The 20,268-nt window shown below is 45.3% G+C and overlaps 1 protein-coding gene across 3 annotated transcripts; it reads right to left on the bottom strand.

Moving 5' to 3' along the window:
• Positions 1 to 536: 536 nt before the first annotated feature.
• Positions 537 to 19,871, bottom strand: THOC7 (THO complex 7). Of its 3 annotated transcripts, none has more exons than XM_038740427.1 (8): positions 19,607 to 19,869; positions 17,556 to 17,673; positions 11,750 to 11,877; positions 11,203 to 11,289; positions 7,489 to 7,546; positions 6,949 to 7,015; positions 6,793 to 6,862; positions 537 to 803 (listed from the first exon to the last, which is right to left on the bottom strand). In XM_038740427.1, exons 1-8 carry the CDS (start codon positions 19,740 to 19,742, stop codon positions 736 to 738), a joined length of 732 nt encoding a protein of 243 aa, XP_038596355.1. In that variant the 5' UTR covers positions 19,743 to 19,869; the 3' UTR covers positions 537 to 735. The 3 variants fall into 3 exon arrangements, with proteins under 3 accessions (XP_038596355.1, XP_038596357.1, XP_038596356.1); XM_038740429.1 differs by lacking the exon at positions 19,607 to 19,869 and adding an exon at positions 19,076 to 19,174; XM_038740428.1 differs by lacking the exon at positions 6,793 to 6,862 and having other exon boundaries at positions 19,607 to 19,871.
• Between the last annotated feature and the right edge of the window lie 397 nt (positions 19,872 to 20,268).

Here is a 20,268-nt window from a genome sequence, read left to right as displayed (position 1 = left end):
AAATGATTTCACATGCAATTTCCATGAACGAAGGTAAAGTCGCAATGGTAAAGTATAAAATTACTGAAAGGATTTTCACTCTCTTCTCCCTCAAATTACTTCTCATGACTCCCTAGATGGATTTGTAATAGTCTGATAGAAATCCTGCACCCCTTCAGAAACCTTCAGAAGTGAAGTTACTTATTAGTGGAGGTGCAGACCCATTCTTTTTTCATCGCTACTGGAAAATTTGCTCCAGTTCTTCAATTTGAATCAATTCAGTCTCATCAGTTTAAGCACTTTTGATCATCTACTCAAACTGTGACAAGAACCCATACCTTGTTACATGTTAAAAAAAAGTTATTGGCATTTATTTTAGATTCATTCATTCATTCGTTCACTCATTCGTTCACTCAATGGTACTTATTGAGCATTTATGTGCAGAACACTGTACTAACTGCTTGGGAGAGTACAATACAACAGAGTTGGCAGATACATTCCCTGTCCACAATGAGCTTTGAAGATCTTAAAAAGTTCACCTTTAGAAAACAAACCGCTTTGGTAAAGCTGTACTCATTCCTTTATTTTTTGACAAAGTCATGAAGACAAATCATTAATATAAATTTTCCAAAATGTGTTAGTATAAAATTATCAGTTTCACAAAAGTGACACAGAGTTTTAATTTCTCAGCTGTCACCAGATCATGCCCTATTTAGGTGAAAATAGGTCAGAAGGATTAAAAAAGATTCATGTTGCTTATTGCTTAGTTTCGGTTTCAATGCTGCTTTCTTGAGATTCTTCAACTTCAGAGAGTTTTTCATCATCTGAAATAGAAAAGATGTATATAAAACCCATCAATCAAGTGTATGTATATGGGACTGAATATATAAACTATCTTAAAATGCATATTCCTAATTACATAATGAATGGACTGTTACGCAACTCCATTAAAATGTATACTACTACTTTATATTTCCCTACTAACACAAATATTGTATTTAAGGTAACTTAGCGTACGCTACTGCCCCAATGGAATTGGCACCAAGATGGCAAAGTCATTTGGGGGTTTTTTTCCCCCTGACTCTGGGATAAGGCAGGCAGTCATGGAGCCAGAATCGAGCCAAGACGTTAACGCCACTCAATGCTCCCACCAGCATACGGTGGCTACAGTTGCTCAGTGAGACTCATCCCTGGTCCTTAAGGTTTGGGGGATGCTCCAAGGACAAGGGAATGTTGAGGTGTGGAAGCTACTATGGCAGCCATGTGACCTCTGCATAAAGGGCCTCATTTATCCAGTCACTCTGCCACTTACTGGCCTGGAGCCAATGGCCACTGTTGCTGCCGCTGGGCTGGTGGCAAGCTCAGGGAGGGTGGAGAAGCAGCATGGCCCAGTGGAAAGTGCACAGGGCTGGGAGTAAGGAGACCTGGGTTCTACTCCTGGCTTGGCCACTTACCTCCTCTGTGACCACAGCAAGTCACTTCTCGGTGCTTCGGTTTCCTCATCTATGAGGATTAAGTTATTTTCCTTCCTCCTTAGATTGTGAGCCTCATGTGGGACAGGAATTGCATATGATCTGACTATCCCAGCATTCTGCAGTGCTTGGCACATAGTAAGTGTTCAACAAATACCACAATTATTATTATTCCCTGGCATAAGACTTCCCCTCCCCTTTTCTTCTCCTTCCCCATTGCTCCTTTTACCACTTTGGAGAACCTATCTGCTCACATGGCCCTAACTACCGCCTCTAGGCAGATGATTCCTAAATCCACCTTTCAACTAACTTACGAGCCCACATTTCCTCCAGCCTTCAGATCACAACTCCAACGGAAGCTCCACCAACACTACACACTCAGCATGTCAGAAATTCAACTTCTCTTTCCTCTCCTCTCCTACTACATCCCAGCCTACACACTTTGCCCCTCTAAAGTAAAATTCTCCAAGTAAAATCGCATCTCCTCCAGGAAACCTTCCCTGTCTGATCTCTCCTTTCCCTACACTATTTTCCCTCATTTCAGCATTTCCTAAATGCTTAATACAGTGCTCTGCACATAATAAAAGCTCAATAAATACTGGAGAAGCAGCGTAGCCTAGCGGAACGATCATAGGCCTGGGAGTCAGAGGACCTGGGTTCCAATTCCAACTTTGCCACTTGTCTGCTGTGTGACCTTGGGCAAGTCACTGAACTTCTCTGTGCCTGTTACCTCATCTGTAATATGGGGATTAAGACTGTGAGCCCTATGTGGGACCGGAACTATGTCCAATCTGATTATCCAGTATCTACCCCAGTGCTTAGTACAGTGCCTGGCACATAGTAAGCGCATAACAAATACCACTTAAAAACAAAAAAAACCCTCTGTCAATTAAACTATCTTCCCTGCCTCACAAGCCGTGGCCTTGGCATTATCTTTGACTCAGCTCTCATTCAATCCACATTTTCAATGTGCCACCAAATCCTGCTGGTTTTGCCTTCACAACATCGCTAAAATTCACCCTTTATTCTCCATCCAAACACTACTACACGGATCCAAACACTTATCATATCCCCCCTTGACTACTGCATCAGTCTCCTAGCTGAACTTCCTGTCTCCTGTCTTTCCTCACTCCAGGCCTTACTTCACTCTGCTGCCTGAGTCATTTTTCTACAAAAACCAATTCAGTTCACATCTTCCCACTGCTCAAAAACTTATAGTCGTTATCCATCTGCCTCCACATCAAAGAGACACTCCTTACCATCAGCTTCAAACCAATCAGCTCACCCCCTCTGATCTTATCCCACTGATTTCCTATCGATCAATTGTATTTATTGAATGCTTACTATGTGCAGAGGTGCTTGGAGACTATGATAGAACAGAGTTGGTAGTCATGTTCCCTGCCCACATGAAGTTTACAGTCCAGAAGGAGAGACAGACATTAATACATATAAATTACAGATATGTACATAAGCGCTGTGGGGCTAAGGGGTGAATAAAGGGTAAAAATCCAAGTGCAAAGGTGACGCAGAAGGGAATGGAAGAAGAGGAAATGAGGGCTTAGGAAAGGCCTCTTGGAGGAGAAGTGCTTTTAATAAGGCTTTGAGGGTGGGGAGGGTGACTGTGTCATATGAAGAGAGAAGGCATTCCAGGCCAGAGGCAGAATGTAGGCGAGAGGTTAGAGGTGAGATAGATGAGATCAAGGTACAGTGAGTAGATTAGCGTTAAAGGAGTGAAGTGTGCAGGCTAGAGTGTAGTAATAATAATGATGGCATTTATTAAGCGCTTACTATGTGCAAAGCACTGTTCTAAGCGCTGGATAATATTTGTTAAGCACTTACTATGTGCCAAGCACTGTTCTAAGCACTGGCGTAGATACAAGGTAATCAGGTTGTCCCACATGGAGCTCTCAGTCTTAATCCCCATTTTACAGATGAGGGAACTGAGGCACAGAGAAGTTAAGAGACTTGCCCGGGGACACACAGCAGACAAGTAGCAGAGTTAGGATTTGAACCCATGACTTCTGACTCCCAAGCATGGGCTCTTTCCACTAAGCCACGTAGTAGGTAAGCAGCAAGGTACGGTAGGAGGGGGCAAGGTGACAGTGCTTTAAAACCAATGGTAAGGAGTTTCTTTTTAATGTAGAGATGGATGGACAACTACTAGAGGTTCTTGAGGAATGGAGAAACATGGACTAATAATAATAACTGTGGCATTTACTAAGTGCTTACTACGTGCCCGGCACTGTACTAAGTGCTGTTTTGTAGAAGAATGATCTGGGCAGCAGAGTGAAGCATGGACTGGAGTGGGGAGAGGAGGCAGGGTAGTCAGCACGGAGCCTGATGCGGTAATCAACGCGGGATAAGGATAAATGCTTGGATTAACATGGTAGCAGTTTGGATGGAGAGGAAGGGCAGATTTTAGCTATGTTGTACAGACTGAACCAAAAGGATTTGGTGACATTGAATATGTAGGTTGAATGAGAGAGATGAGTCAAGGATAATGCCAAGGTTACGGGCTTGTGAAACAGGGAGGATGGTGGTGCCATCAGGGAAAATCAGGGAGAGAACAGGGTTTGGGTGGGAAGATAAGGAGTTCAGTGTTGGATGTGTTAAGTTTGAGATGTCAGTGGAACATCCAAGTAGAGATGTCCTGAAGGCTGGAGGAAATGGGAGACTGTAGAGGAGAGAGATCAGTGCTGGAGATGTAGATTTGTGAGTAATCTGCATAGAAATGGTAGCTGAGTGAATCAGTTCTCCAAGGGAGTGGATGTAGAGGGAGAATAAAAGGAGACCCAGAACTGAGCCTTGAGGGATTCCCACAGTTAGGGGGTGGGAGGCAGATGAGGTGCTCCATGAAAGAGACTGAGAACGAGCTGCCAGAGTGATAGGAGAAGAACCAGTGACAGTGAAGCCAAGGTTGGATAGTGTTTCCAGGAGATAGGAATGGTGTTGAAAGCATCTGAGTGGTCGAGGAGGACTAGGATGGAGTAGAGGCTGTTTGATTTGGTAAGGAGCTCAGTGCTGACCTTTGAGAGGGCAGTCTGTGGAGTGAAGGGGGCAGAAGCCAAACTGGATTTCCTACTACAACCCAGTCTGCTGGCTTCACTCCTGTAACACCAACTTATTCACTGTACCTCAATCTCATCTATCTCACCACCAATCCCTTCTCTGTGTCCTCCCCCTTCATATACAACAGACCACCACTCTTGCCACCTTCAAAACCTTATTAAAATCACATCTTCTTCAAGAGGCCTTCCCCAACCAAGTCCTCATTTTTTCAACACCTTCTCCTGGCTGCGTCACCTATATGCTATGCCTACGCATTTGGTAATAATAATAATGATGGCATTTGTTAAGCGCTTACTATGTGCCAAGCACTGTTCTAAGTGGAACCCTCAGCCCCCACAGCTCTTATTTATTTTAATGTCTGTCTCCCCCTCTAAACTGCTACCTCTCTGTGGGCAGAGAATGTGTATACCAACTTCTGTTGTACTGTACTCAAGCATGTAGCACGGTGCTCTGCACTAAGTGCTCAATATCATTGATTGACTGACAATATACCACCATTTTTCATCTCAGATGCCTGCAACTGTGGCATCATCCTGGACCACTCACTGTCTTTCACTTCTCACATTCAATCAACTGCTAAATCTTGGTCTCTCATCTCTCCACCCTATTTTCCCTCCTTTCTGCATCACTTATGCACTTACGTCCATTCCACATAGCACTTTGACCCATCTCACCCTCCCAGCACTCACAGCTGTATCCTTATGCTCTGTTGCTTTCCCCCCTACCTGTAATTTATTTAAATGCTTGTCTCCTCCTCTAGATCATAAGCTCCTGAGGGCAGGGAATCATGGCTAATAACATCGCGGTCCTCTCCTAAATGCTTAGTACAGTGCTCTGTACGCAGTACGAGTTTAATACCATTGACTGATTGTCCATATTTATCAGTTTTCCCCATAACTTTCCTATCTCTATGAATTACACCACCATTTTTCCTGTCTCAGAAGCCTGAAACCTTGGCATCATCCTGGACCACCCAGTGTCTTTCAGCTCTCACATTCAATCAACTGCTAAATCTTGCCAATTCTTCCTCCTTAAGGTTTTCCAGATCCACCCCCTCCACTCTATTCAAACAGCTACCATCCTGATCCAAACTCTTGTCATATCATGGTTAGACTATTGTTATCAACCTCCTTAACTGTATGAGTCTCCCTGTGCTTCTAGTCTCTCCCCACTTCAGTCCACACTGCCACAGAGATATTTCTACTACTCAAAAACTTCTGACTACCCTCCTCGGCCTGCATAAAGCAGAAACTCTACCATTGGCTTCCAAGGTCCCCACCAGTCTCTTCAATTTATGGATAGTCTCCTACTATTCCCCAGCTCACTCTTCTCTCCTCCCAAGATTACCTTATACCTGTGCCAGGTTCAACACTTTCCTCTTATTCTCCAGCTCATGCTGTCCTCTCAGTCTGGAGGCCTCCCCTAACCCTCTAAAGTTGGCCGGACCACCGCCCTTGCCATCTTCAGTCTTCTCCAGGAAGTGTTCCCTGATTACACACTCCACAACGCTCTAGTCACATCACCCCAACACCTACTTTTAGCCCTTGTGTATTCTATTTCTATTCTCAGCACTCATGCTCATAGGTCTGTTTTATCTCTTTATCTGACTATTCAGTTGTATGCTCAGCTGTTTCGTTCTCATGTGTTTGTACTGCTTCCTGCTTTACCCCTTTTCTTCCTCCTGCTTTCCCTATCTCTAAATCACCTTTTGTTTGGCTCCCCTGATAAACTGTAAGTTTTCTGAAGGCAAGATACATTTGTCTTGCTACTGTTCTACTCTCTCGAGCCCTTGGTGTTCAAGAAGTATAACTGAATGATTAAAAAATTGGCACCCCTGGCCGGAACACTCTTTAGACTACATCTACTTCCAAAAAGCATTTAACATACGTTGAAGGTGGAGTCTCCGGTTGAGAATGATGAATGAGCCTCAGTCCTGAGACATCAGGCCCAAAGATTTATGTGCAAGAATTGATTTTAGTGATTTGGTGGTTTATAAACACACTCTTGTCCCTGCCAGGTACAGTCCTGCTGCAGCATTACAACAGATTAGGAATCACATGGAAAGACACCTTGTAAGTGTTTTCTGCTTACAGTTAAATTAAGTCCTCAATCAATGTTATTAAGCAGGTATATGTGCAGAGCACTGAACTAAGTTTTGGGATAGTTCTGACCTACCTTTCTGGATTGGTTTATGGTGCATGCGAATGGACCAGATAATCCAAAGTCCAACAATTTAGTTGTAGAAATTTTCACCCTGACCACCACCACTTACTTTCCAATGTTTGCTGAAGTTCATGGATGGTACTAAGAAGGACATGGAACTGCTTTCGCCTCAATTCCAGCTACAATGAAAAGAAAAGCACTTCAAATGCAACTGAATGGGCAACAAAACACATCCTCAAAGGTCCACCCATGCACTCATCCATACCTTATCTTCAACACTCTCTTTAATATGAGACAGATGCTGCAATTCTTTTCCCAAAGCATCTAGTTCCCTGCCAAGATAAAATGTTATATTTTACTAAGTTGCTTACTAGATACAAAGATCTAATGAAATAGTTTTATAAAAAAAGAGAAGTGAAGAATGTACACATTTTATATATGCAGAGGATCACTTTAGCAAGTATGTTAGGAGACATGTATCAATCATTTATTGAGTGCTTACTGCATGCAGAGCACTATACTAAGCACTTGGGAGAGTACAACACAGTTGATAGACACGTTCCCTAAAGTATAAGACACAGGGACTGATGTCCTCATGGGCGATTGTGGAACAAAGTGTCTATATGCAGTTTAGGTAGTCTCAACAGTGCTGATCCAAAAAAAAAATTACAAATGGTTGTTTAAGATCATCTCAAATACCGAACCTCTAAACAAGGTAGACTTACAGTAAAGGACGGAATTGTTACTTCTGTGAAATGTATGTATTCAATCCTGAGACTAAATTCACAATCAACCTTAAACTTACTTTAATGTTTCATGTCTGTCTGGATGGTACTGTATCACTTTTGCCAAAGCATCATATTCTGAAAGAAAAGCAGCAAAAACGGTCATATTTATCAGATCTCCATGTTGGCATGTTATTTAAAATAATTGTCATGGATTTTGTAAGTGAAAAATACAATGAAAGTGACCCTTCATACTGTATTAAAGATAACCAAACCCCAAGTTTCTCTTAATTCCATTGATCGACCCAGCCATTTTAGATAAATCGATTAATCTAATTTTAATCCACACTGGAGAGAGGGAAAGTGGCGTGTGAGGAAATTCTAGAATGACTGCTCCTTAATTTGGAGGGATATGCCCCATTTCATTTTACAGTCCTCTAGACTATAACTCATTCTGGGCAGGGAACGTGTCTGCCAAATCTGTTGTGTTGTATTCTCCCCCACGAACTTAGTTCAGTGCTCTGCACGCAGTAAGTGCTCAATAAATAAAATACCACTGATGATTTTAGGGATGTGTAAAACTCTCTGTGATGTGCTGCATCCCTGCCCACCTAGTAACTTGTTGCCTGCAGCACTCCAGTGGGAACGTGGCTGGCAGAGATGAGAGTGTAAGCAGTGTTACGCACGCTACCATCACTTCAACAGATTCTTTGGGTGTATTCTAATTTGGGGAGATCTGAATAAATTTTATTCTTTCATCAGAGCCCAAAAGAAATGCATACGAAGTTTATGCATCCTGAGTTTATTCCTTAAATATTCCTTTTGAACAATCATTTTGAGCTACTTCAAGGGGAGCTGAGTACCTATTATACACATTGATATATTTGTATTTTTCATCCTGTGTCCAATTTAAAAAGGCTGTACAATCACGAAGTCTTAGCTATAAAGACTTCCCCAAAACGCTTCAAGAATTTTTCCAACACAGCTTTCTTTAAAGACCTAGGGAGAACTAAAGGGATACTTCCCAAAGAAATACTTTTCAAAATGAGTCAAACATTTTGAAACCACTAAGGGATGTTTAGTGGATTCAGTGGTGTATGTCCAAGATAAAGCCTGCATGGTAGCTTAGAAAGACCATCAAATACACCCTGGAGGATAATGGTCACACCTCCATTTGGGTATTTGGAGCAGCCCTATTACAGTGTAGGGGAGTCAGGAATTCCCTTTTGTCAGTTCTCATGAGGACGATAATGGTGATAATGGTACGTGTCAAGCCCTGTACTAAGCACTAGGGTAGTTATAAAGCTTAGGTGTCTCTCCAAGGCTTTACCATGGCCTGGTCTTCCTCTCCGGAGAGCTTGCAGCCTATTCATTCATTCATTCAATTGTATTTATTGAGCGCTTACTGTGTGCAGAGCACTGTACTAAGCGCTTGGGAAGTACAAGTTTGCAACATATAGAGACGGTCCCTACCCAACAGCGGGCTCACAGTCTAGAAGGGGGAGACAGACAACAAAACAAAACATATTAACCAAATAAAATAAATAGAATAAATATGTACAAACATATATACATATGTACAGGTGCTGTGGGGAGGGGAAAGAGGTAAGGCGGGGGGATGGGGAGGGGGAATAGAGGGAGAGGAGGGAGGGGGCTCAGTCTGGGAAGGCCTCCGGGAGGAGGTGAGCTCTCAATAGGGCTTTGAAGGGAGGAAGAGAGCTAGCTTGGTGGATGTGCGCAGGGAGGGCATTCCAGGCCAGGGGGAGGACCTAGGCCGGGGGTCGACGACAGGACAGGCTATCAATTCATTCAATCTTATGCTTGGGTAGAGAGGAGATTATGGGGAGAATTGTCTTCTGCCTTGGCAAGTTTTTGCAAACCTGGCCACTACCAAGCCTGGATGGGGAACAAAGGTCACTTTGTACACTAGGTTAAATGTTTTCTGGTTCACAGTCTGGAACGGGAGATTTATGGAAATGTTATTGCCCAATGAAGTTGAACAAGATGATAATGATAATAATGATGGTGTTTATTAAGTCCTTACTATGTGCCAAGCACTGTTCTGAGTGCTGGGGTAGATACAAGGTAATGAGGTTGTCCCATGTTCGGCTCACAATCTTAATCCCCATTTTACAGATGAGGTAACTGAGGCACAGAAAAATTTAGTGACTTGCCCAAAGTCACACAGCTAAGTGGCAGAGCCGGGATTAGAACCCATGACCTCTGACTCCCAAGCCCGGGCTCTTTCCACTAAGCCACACTGCTTCTCCAGATAAGGCAATGCACAAATACATAGTATCTGCCGATAGTATTTCTGGTAACATTATCACATTTTTGTTTGTTGTAAATCAATCAGTCAGTCAGTGGTATTTATTGAGTGCTTACTATGTGCAAAGCACTTTACTAAGTGCTTAAGAGAGTACACTGCAACAGAATTAGCAGACACATTCGCTGCCCATGACGAGCTTACAAATACACAACTCCTCTTCAGGGCCCCTAAATTATATTTTTATTTAAATCAACCTGAAACCAGACCCAATGATAATTAGAGAAAAACTTTTAACTAAAGTGCATCAAAAGCAAATTGAGAGAATAACTGGATACTGTTTAATGTGTGAGAATTCCTTCAAATTATAGACTTGTATTTCACTACTGAGTGCACATTAAGTTCACTATTTAAGGAAACCCTTCTTGGAAAAATCTCTGCACTATTTATCTCTATGGCACATTCTGAAAAGATGACATACAAATAATGACTTGGGGAACTAGAAAACGTTCATCTTTTTAAAAAATGGTCACCTCTTTTACAACTGCCAAGAGAACAGTCTTCATGCACTTGGCCGATTCTATTTTCTACTTTGCCTCTGATGATGTTCTTTTAAAAGTTATTCTTCAAGAAAAGCCGGTTCAGTTAAGTTGCCAGCGGTAGCATTGCATACTGCCCTATTTTCAGCCAAGGGAAAATTAACCGGCCTTTAAATGCAGTAGTGTGCCTGGGTGAGGGTGGGGAGGAGACTTGCCGTAGTCACTGATGACCACTTCCTCCAACTGAGGAGCAATCAATGCCTCAAAGAAATTTGATCCAGTATTTTCTAGGTAGTATCCTCTAGACTGTACACTCGTTAGGGGGAACACGTTTGCTAATTTTGCTGCATTGTACTCTCCCAAGCATTAAGTACAGTGTACTGCACCCAGTAAGTGCTCAATAAATATCACTGATGATAAGCTAGGAAGATGTCACTACAGATTTCAGTTCTTACTTGTCCTATTTCCAGGGCTATGTGGAAAAAGTTTGCAAAAGAATTTTTCAAGCCTTATAAGACTCTGATTCCATTCTCCTGTACATTGTTCCAGGTAGTGCAGACCTTCCTTCTTTGATGGGTACTAGAATAGCCTTCTGTAGAAGTTTTTCAAGCCATATGTTTCACTCTAATTTCCTGCTATTTGAGGTGGCTTATTTTGGCTTCAGACTTTGTCTCGTAATATTAGAGATAGAGATATTGAGAAGCAGCATGGTCTAGTAGAAAGAGCCCTGGCCTGGGAGTCAGGAGGACCTGGGTTCTAATCCCGGTTCCGCCACGTCTTCTGCGTCACTTAACTTCTCTGGGCCTGTTACCTCATCTGTAAAATGGGGATTAAGATGTGAGCCCCATTTGGGACAGGGACTGTGTCCAACCTGATTAACTTGTATCTACCCTAGTGCTTACAACAGTGCTTGGCACATAGTGTTTAACAAATACCACAATTATTATTATTAATATTGAACAGTGAAAATATATTCCATGAAACCATACCTTGGCGATTTTTTCGTATTCGTTTTGCTTGGAGAATCTGCTTCTTGCACTCAGCAATTTTTTCATGTGCTCCAGCTATATTATTTTCTAAAAAAAAGGAGATACAGAAGATTGCTGGGGTCTCCCTGGGGGTGAAATGGGGGTAGGTGGGGAGTAGCAGGATGGAGGTTTCCTGGCTGTGGACCAAATCCTGTGGCTAGGCAATGGAGCTGAGAGAGTAGGAAGAGAATGGACAGTCCTGGGGCAAATTTCATCATCTAGCTAAGTTGGACACCAGGATTTTTCCATCCCTGACCAGAGCTAGTCTCTTTCACCATCAAATATTGCTGTTGCAAGGCTATTTATGTAGTCAAAAGCCACAGTTTGGAAGGTGAAACTAAGCAATAAAGAGCTACTTAATGGGACCTTTAAGTCATTTGTGATTTTTCTGGCATCTTTATCTTTGGAACCCCACCTGGCCCCTGGCGTATTGCCACTTATGAAAAATTCATTAGTTTTATAATGGAACGTTCGACTGACAACCAAAGATAATGCAAGTTTTTCTTACCTATGTCTTTGTATATTTTTTCATAATTCTCCATCTCTCTGAGATTCATATCATACACAAGCAAGGTTTTTCCCATTGAAAATTCACACTGTGACAATGTGCTCAGCATACGCTGATACTGGCTGTAGCTAATAACAAAATGAAAATAAGGTTAATATGTAGAAAAACTGTTCAAAGACAGTGTAATCAAAATTTTATTAGAATACTATAATTAGAAAGCTATAATCATGTACACTGAAATGAACGAAAGGCAATTACTGATGAGAGAAGGAGGCTTGAATAATCTATAGGCTGAATATACATAGCTGTCCTTATACTAAAGACAACACTACTGATGGTGAAATTCAGGTGTGTGTGTATGTGTGTGATTGAAAAGGCCAATGTAGGGCCTAGTCTAGAGGGGGGAAAACACATGTCTGTCTATTCTCCATCTACACCCACACCCTTGGAGAATTCATTCACTCCCATGGCTTCAGCTACCACCTCTATGCAGGTGATTCCTAAATCTACATCTCCAGCCTTAATCTCTTTCCTCTGCAGTCTTGTACTTTCCTCCTGCCTTCAAGATACCTCTATTTGGATGTCCTGCCATCACCTCCAATTTAACATGCTCAAAACAGAACTCCTTATTTGCCCATCCAAACCCTGTCCTCCCCTGATTTTCCCATCACTGGGACTGTGCCACCAACCTTCCTGTCTCACAGGTGTTATCCTCGACTCTGCTCTCTCATTCAACTCAAGTCAATCTATCAATAAATCCTGTTGGTTCAACCTTCATAACCACAACTTTGCTAAAACCTACCCTTTTCTCTCCAAACTGCTACCTTGTTAATCCAAGGATTTAGCCCATCCCGCCTGGATTACTTTATCAGCCTCCTCAATGACTTCACTCCAGGCCATACCTTCACACTGCTGCTCAGATCATTTTTCTCCAAAAGCATTCAGTCCATGTTTCCCCACTCAAGAACCTCCAGTGGTTGCCCATCTACCTCCGCATCAAACAGAAAATTCTTAGCTTTAAAGCACCCAATGACCTTGCCCCCTCCTACCTCACTTTGCTACTTTCCTATTACAACTCAGCCCACACACTTTGGCTCCTCTAACGCTAACCTTCTCACTGTATTTACCTGGATCTCGTCTGTCTCACCGCCGACCCCTCGCAGGACGTGCCTCAGTTTTCTCATTTGTAAAATGGTACTTAAATAGAAAAGCAGCGTGGCTCAGGGGAAAGACCACAGGCTTTGGAGTCAGGGGTCATGGGTTCAAACCCCAGCTCCACCAATTGTCAGCTGTGTGACTTTGGGCAAGTCACTTCACTTCTCTGTGCCTCAGTTACCTCATCTGTAAAATGGGGATTAAGACTGTGAGCGCCCTTTGGGACACCTGACCACCTTGTAACCTCCTCAGCACTTAGAACAGTGCTTTGCACATAGTAAGCGCTTAATAAATACCATTAAAAAAAAAATCCCTATTCTTCTTCCCCCTTAGATTGTGAACTCCATGTGGGACAGAGACTTGTATTCTTTGTATCTCGGTACTTAGTGTATACTAAGACCTTAACAGAATGCCACAGTTATTATTTCAGCATCCCCACTCCCATCAAAGGACTAGTTTCATCATTTTAATGAACTTTGGGGGGGGAAATCAAAGTTACTAAGTGAATTATAGAGTCCAATTCAATTGACGATGTTAGCACAGGGCATTCCCTCCATGCTTGTAGATCACGAGGGGGATGCTCTCAGGTCCAGGTTACTTCCTCAATAGTTGGGGCAAGTGCTGTGCCTTTGCGTATTGGAAGGTGTGTGCGTTGAAATATTGTTCCCATTTCTTTAGGGTTCCCGCCTTGTCTGTGATGATCTCTATTCTTCAGAGATGTCATGGTGGCTATGTAGGGTCATAAAAGATCTTTAATGATGTGCAGAAATTCTTGGTCAGTTGAGTGGTGGTCCACTCCCCCCGGATCTCTTCCACTTTGGTAATCCCCATCTGTCATGCATATTTCTCAGCTTTATTTGCATGTTGCAGTACAGGTTTCTGGAAGACTCCCTCCTGTCTGGATCTTGGGGTGTCACAAGGCAAGCAGCCTGTTTATGGCTAATGATACCCAATGTCTTGACAGCTGCCTGGTATATAGTATCATGGAGAAATGTTCATTCATTGTACATAATTAGGACTTAGGTTTTGGTTTCCTGTTCCAAACTGAATAATCAGATAAGGATTATCTGTCCCCTGTCCTCTCTTGATTCTCCTATCTCTCTGACAGCTCTTCTCAGTCTCTTTTGCAGACTCCTCTGCCTCCCACCCTTTGACAGTGGGGGGGGGTCCCCCAAGGCTTTGCTCTAAGTCCCCTTCTGGCCTCCATCTATACCCACTCCTTTGGAGAACTCCTTTGCTCCTATAGCTTCAACTACCATCTCTATGCAGATGATACCCAAACCTACCTCTCCAGCTCTCCTGCCTTCAGTACATCTCTACGTGGATGTCCCACCAACACCTGAAATTTAACATGTCCCAAACTGAACCCCTTATCTTCCCAACCAAATCCTGTCCTCCTCATCTTTCCCATCACTGTAGACAATACCACTACCCTCCCATCTCACAACACTTTGGTGTTGTCTTCGACTCATCTCTCTCATTCAACCCACATATCCAATCTGTCACCAAATCCTGTTGGTTATATCTTTGCAACATTGCTTAAATTCACCCTTTCCTCTCTATCGAAACTGCTCCCATGCTGATCCAAGCACTTATCCTACCCTGCCTTGACTACTGCATCAGCCTCCTCGCTGACCTCCTTGCCTCCTGTCTCACCCCACTCCACCCCATACTTCACTGTGCTTGCACGGATCATTTCTCGAAAAAAAGTTCAGTCCAGGTCCCCCCACTCCTCAAGAGCTTCCAATGGTTGCCCATCTGCCTCCACATCAAACAGAAACACCTTGCCATTGACTTTAAAGCGCTCAATCAGCTGGCTCCTTCCTACCTCACCTCCTTGATTTCCTACTACTTACTGCCCAGCCCAGACACTTAGCTCCTCTAGTGCCAGCTTATTACTCACTATGCCCCAATCTCGTTGCCAACCCCTTTTTCACATCCTCCCTCTAGCCTGGAACTCCTTCCCGCTCCTACATGCCAGACCACCACTCTCCCTATCTTCAAAGCAATTCCAAATTAAGCTCTCTTCTCCCTGATGCCCTCTCCCTCTGTGTCATCTATGCACTTGGATCTGTATCCTTGGTTCACTTGGTATTCACCCCATCCTCAGCCCTACAGCATTTATCCCTCTGGCCTGCTCATTCTCAAATTCTTTCACAGGCTCCCCCCACCCCAACTGTGAGGGTCCCTCAAGGTTCAATTCTTGGTCCCCTTCTATTCTCCACCTGCACCCACTCCCTTGGAGAACTCATTCCCTCATATGACTTCAACTACCACCTCTATGCAGATGATTCCCAAATCTACATCTCCAGCTCTGATCTCTCTCCCTCTCTGCAGTCTCACATCTCCTCCTGCCTTCAAGATATCTCTACTTGGATGTCCTTCAGTCACCTCAATCTTAACATGCCCAAAACGGAGCTCTTATCATCCCACCCAAACCCTGTCCTCCCCCTGACTCTCCCATCACTGTAGATGGCACCACCATCCATCCTGCCTCACAAGCCAGTAACCCTGGCATTATCCTTGACTCCTCTCTCGTTCAACCTACCCTTCTCTCATTCAATCCATCTCTCTCGTTCAAGCCATCACTAAATCCTGTCGGTTCCACCTTTCATAACATCCCTAAAATCTGCCCTTTCCTCTCCATCGAAACTGCTACCACATTAATCCAATCACTTATCCTATTCTGCGTTGATTACTGCATCACCCTCCTTGCTGACCTCCCAGCCTCTTGTCTCTCCCCACTCCAGTCCCTGTGTCACTCTGCTGCCCAGATCATTTTTCTACAAAAATGGTCAGGATAGGTTTCCCCACTCCTCAAGAAACTCCAGTGGTTGCCCATCCACCTCCGCATCAAACAAAAACTCCTCACCATTGGCTTTAAAGCACTCAATCACCTTGCCCCCTCCTACTTCACCTTGCTGCTCTCCCACTACAACCCAGCCCGCAAACCTAGCTCCTTTAAATGCCAACCTTCTCACTGTATCTTGATCTCATCTATCTTGCTGCTGACCCCTCTTCCATGTCCTGCCTCTGGCCTGGAATGCCCTCCCTCCACAAATCTGACAGACAATTACCTCTCCCTCCTTCAAAGCCTTACTGAAGGCACATCTCCTCCAAGAGGCCTTCCCTAAGTCCCCCTTTTCCTCTTTTCCCACTCCCTTCTGTGTCACCCTGACTTGCTCCCTTTTTCATCCCCCTCCCAGCCCTGCAGCGCTTATGTACATATCTGTAATTTATGTACTTATATTAATGTCCGTCTCCCCCCTTCTAGACTGTATGCTCCTTGTGGGCAGGGAATGTTTGCTTATTGTACTCCCCAAGCACTTAGAACAGTGCTCTGCATTCAGTAAGCACTCAGTAAATACAACTGAATGGTTGAAATGAACTATGTATATATCTTCAAATTACCTGTACAATATTTATGCATTAATACACATTATACAATGTCCATCTCCCGCTCTAGACTGTAAGCTCATTTTTTTAATGGCATTTTTTCAAGTGCTTACCATGTGCCAGATGCTATACTAAGCGCTGGGGTAGATACTAGCTAATCAGGTTGGACACCATCCATGTCCCGCATAGGGCTCACAGTCTTAATCCCTATTTTACAGATGAGGTAACTGAGGCCCAGAGAAGTCAAGTGACTTGTCCAAGGTCACACAGCAGACAAGTGGCAGAGCTGGGATTAGAACCCAGTCCTTCTGATTCCCAGGCCTGTGTTCTATCCGCTAGGCCATGCTGCTTCCCATTTTAGGCAGGGAACATGTCTATCAGCTTTGTTGTATTCTACTCTCCCAAAAGCTTAGTACAGCATTCAGCACATGATCAGTGCTCAATAAATATCACAGACAGGGTGTTCCATAACACATCCAGTTCTGCTCTAACATGTTTTCATTACCTAACTTACATGATGGAAAACTTAGAGAATAATCGTGCCACAGCACATGAGCGTGGCATCAGTCAGGAGGTGACGCTGCCTCTGCCCCAACATTAATGAAGAAAACAAAATCTGTGTTTTTGCAAATTTTACTGTATTGAGTAGTGTAAAATACAAATGAGGGGCAAGGTTGGAAAGCATTCTTCTAGTAGAGGACACAACATTAATACAGGAATTTCTAACGAAACACTTTATAGTGAATGTATCTGCACGCGCCATAACCCATTAACTTCCACGGAGTCATTCTGCTGTGACCTTGGGCAAGTCATTTCACCTCCCTGGGCCTCAGTTACCTCATCTGTAAAATGGGAATTAAGAGTGAGAGCCCTATGTGGGACAGGGACTGTGTCCAATCTGACTACCTTGTATCTCCCCCAGTGCTTAGAACAGTGCTTGGCACATAGTCAGTGCATAACAAGTACCGTAATTATTCTAATACGATTGGCCCATTCATTCATTCATTCAATTGTATTTATTGAGCGCTTACTGTGTGCAGAGCACTGTACTAAGCGCTTGGGAAGTACAAGTTTGCAACATATAGAGACGGTCCCTACCCAACAGCGGGCTCACAGTCTAGAAGGGGGAGAACCACAACGAGGTTCTTCAAGAATACAACTCCCATGTTACAGAACTCCCAATAATCAAGTTGAGTACTTTGAAAATACTTTAGCCAACCTCTGATTTAAGGCTAAACCAGATAACATTTAATACCCCTCTTCCTGAGATCCAGCGTTGCACCATTTTATGAAACTCTTCACTAACAGATTGATCCGTCGATCATCACCGGCACCATCTCCATCAATTAAGAGACGCTTCCGTATCACTTCGTCTGAGACGGGCAAAAAATACACAATAAGATAACCAAACTGACAGGTCTTGCTTTTTCGGGGGGGCGGGGGGGGACGGGAACAATAGATTATTTCTCAAAAGAACAGAATTCTTGCCGAACTGTAAGAAGGGATGACGAGCAATATGGACAGAGAATTAATCTCTAATTAAGACCCAATTTGTAATCCCAGCTCTCCCATGAAGAGAAGCAGTGTGGCTCAATGGCAAGAGCACGGGCTTGGGAGTCAGAGGTCATGGGTTCTAATCCCACTCTGCCACGTGACCTTGGGCCAGTCACTTAACTTCTCTGTGCCTCAGTTACCTCATCTGTAAAATGGGGATTAAGACTGCGAGCCCCACGTGGGTCAACCTCATTACCAATAGCGTTTGGAACAGTGCTTAGCACATAGTAAGCGCTTAACAAGTACCATTATTATTATGATTGTGTCTACCGCGGCGCTTGGAACAGTGCTCGACACATGGTAAGCGCTTAACAAGTACCATTATTATTATGATTGTGTCTACCGCGGCGCTTGGAACAGTGCTCGACACATGGTAAGCGCTTAACAAGTACCATTATTATTATGATTGTGTCTGCCGCGGCGCTTTGAACAGTGCTCCGACACATGGTAAGCGCTTAACAAATGCCATCATCATCATCATCAGCCTGCTGACTCGTTGGCCTCGGTTTCCTCTCTCTGCCACTGGGACTGTGAGTCCCGCGACAATGCCCTCCGTAAAGACAGCGCTTAGTACAGTGCTCTGCACACAGTAAACGCTCACTGGATACGGCTGAAGGAATGATAATGGTCTTCTATCTGCCCCACGGTAGGTGCAGAGAAGTATCCCAGCTCCACCACAAATCTGCTGTGTGACCTTGGGCAAGTCACTTCACTTCTCTGAGCCTCAGTTACCTCCTCTGTCAAAATGGGGATTAAGACTGTGAGCCCCACGTGAGCCCTCTCCACCCCCCCCCCGCCTTACCTCCTTCCCTTCCCCACAGCACCTGCATATGTGTATGTACATATTTATTACTCTATTTATTTATTGATTTTACTTGTACATATCTATTCTATTTTATTTTGTAGTACGTTTGGTTTTGTCTCCCCCTTTTAGACTGTGAGCCCACTGTTGGGTAGGGACTGTCTCTATGTGTTGCCAATTTGTGCTTCCCAAGCGCTTAGTACAGCGCTCTGCACACAGTAAGCGCTCAATAAATACGATTGATTGATGACAACTTGATCACACTGTATCCCCCCGCAGCGCTCAGAACAGTGCCTTGCACATAGTAAGCGCTTAACAAATGCCATCATATTATTATTATTACATAGAAAATAACAATCGCCCGGTTTGCTGCTTCCCAACCTCTCGCCACCCTTCCGCCCCGCCTCATTCTACTCAACTGGGGAATGTCTTGGATATCAGCTCCGCTTCCTCGGGAAGAAGGGACGTGGGATGCGGCCCAACCACACGTCATTACATCACCGTACAATGGCCCCTTTCCACAATAGGAAGCGTGTCCTTCATATAAAGGAACGCCCGCCAAGTTCGGGGCGACCCCCGAGGGGATTTCGGAGACTAACGTGGGGCGGGGCGGGGAGGGGGCTGTTCCAACCCGCAATTTTCGGTGTACCGGGATGAGACGGATCGGTGGTCAAAAGGGGGCAACCCCCCCCCCCCCCCGCGAAACCAAGCGTCCAGTCCTCGTCTTTGTTCTCGGAGGCGGCGAATATACAGAGATGGTTCTTTCGGTGGTGGGGGGGGCGGAGGAGGAACGGGTCGCCAACTCTCCCTCACCGCCCCCCCCGTTCTCCGCTTCCGAATGGGGGCCGGCGCGGCGGCCTCCGCCGCCGCCCTCCTCCCCTTCCCCGGCGGCGGGGCGAAAGATCCGCCTTGGAGCCCCCCCCGTCCAGGGGAGGTCCCGTTGTACTCACCGTCGGTCACGGCTCCCATGGCGGCGGCGGCAGCGTGCGCAGGGCGGTGTGAGGCAGCGCGCTGGGAAGCGACCGTTACTGGGGGCGGTGTAGGGAGGTCAACAAACTCCCACAATGCAGCCGGGTAAACAGCCATGGAGGAGGAGGAGATGGGGCTGCCGGGGCTCGTCGTTCTTGCCGCCGCCACCTCCTCGGCCTGACCCGAACTGAGCCGCCGCTGAAATCCGGGCCGGCTCCGCCAGCGCGCGCTCCGCTCCTCCTCCTGTTCCAGCGCCGGGGGACACAAGCATCGATCGGGAGGAGGGGGAGGAAGGAAGAGCTCCCGCACTTCCTCCCCCCCCTCCCCCGTCGCCCTTTCGAGTCCACGCCCAACGGCTACGCCGAGAGGCCGCCGCGCTCTCCCCGCCAGGTGAGGAGGTCAGACCCCCCCGGCCCGAGAGGGCCGATCGGGGGGCAGGGAGGGAGTTAGAGGGTGGTCCCCCAGCGCCCCCGCCCCCCCCCCCCCCCGCCAGCCCTTTCTGGCCCGGGATGGCCTCTCCTGTCGCCCGACGGGGCGGTACCTGGGTTCCGGGCCTGGGACCTTTTGGGGTTTCCGCCCCCACCCCGCGCCTGAGCGTCGCTGACTGTTCCGCCACCCCAGAGGGGAGTGGGGGGGGGGGGCG

Source organism: Tachyglossus aculeatus, chromosome X1 (genome assembly GCF_015852505.1).
Source record: "Tachyglossus aculeatus isolate mTacAcu1 chromosome X1, mTacAcu1.pri, whole genome shotgun sequence".
NCBI lineage: Eukaryota > Metazoa > Chordata > Mammalia > Monotremata > Tachyglossidae > Tachyglossus > Tachyglossus aculeatus.
The sequence above is the reverse complement of the archived record's forward strand: the minus strand, read 5'-3'. Positions and strand labels throughout refer to the sequence as shown.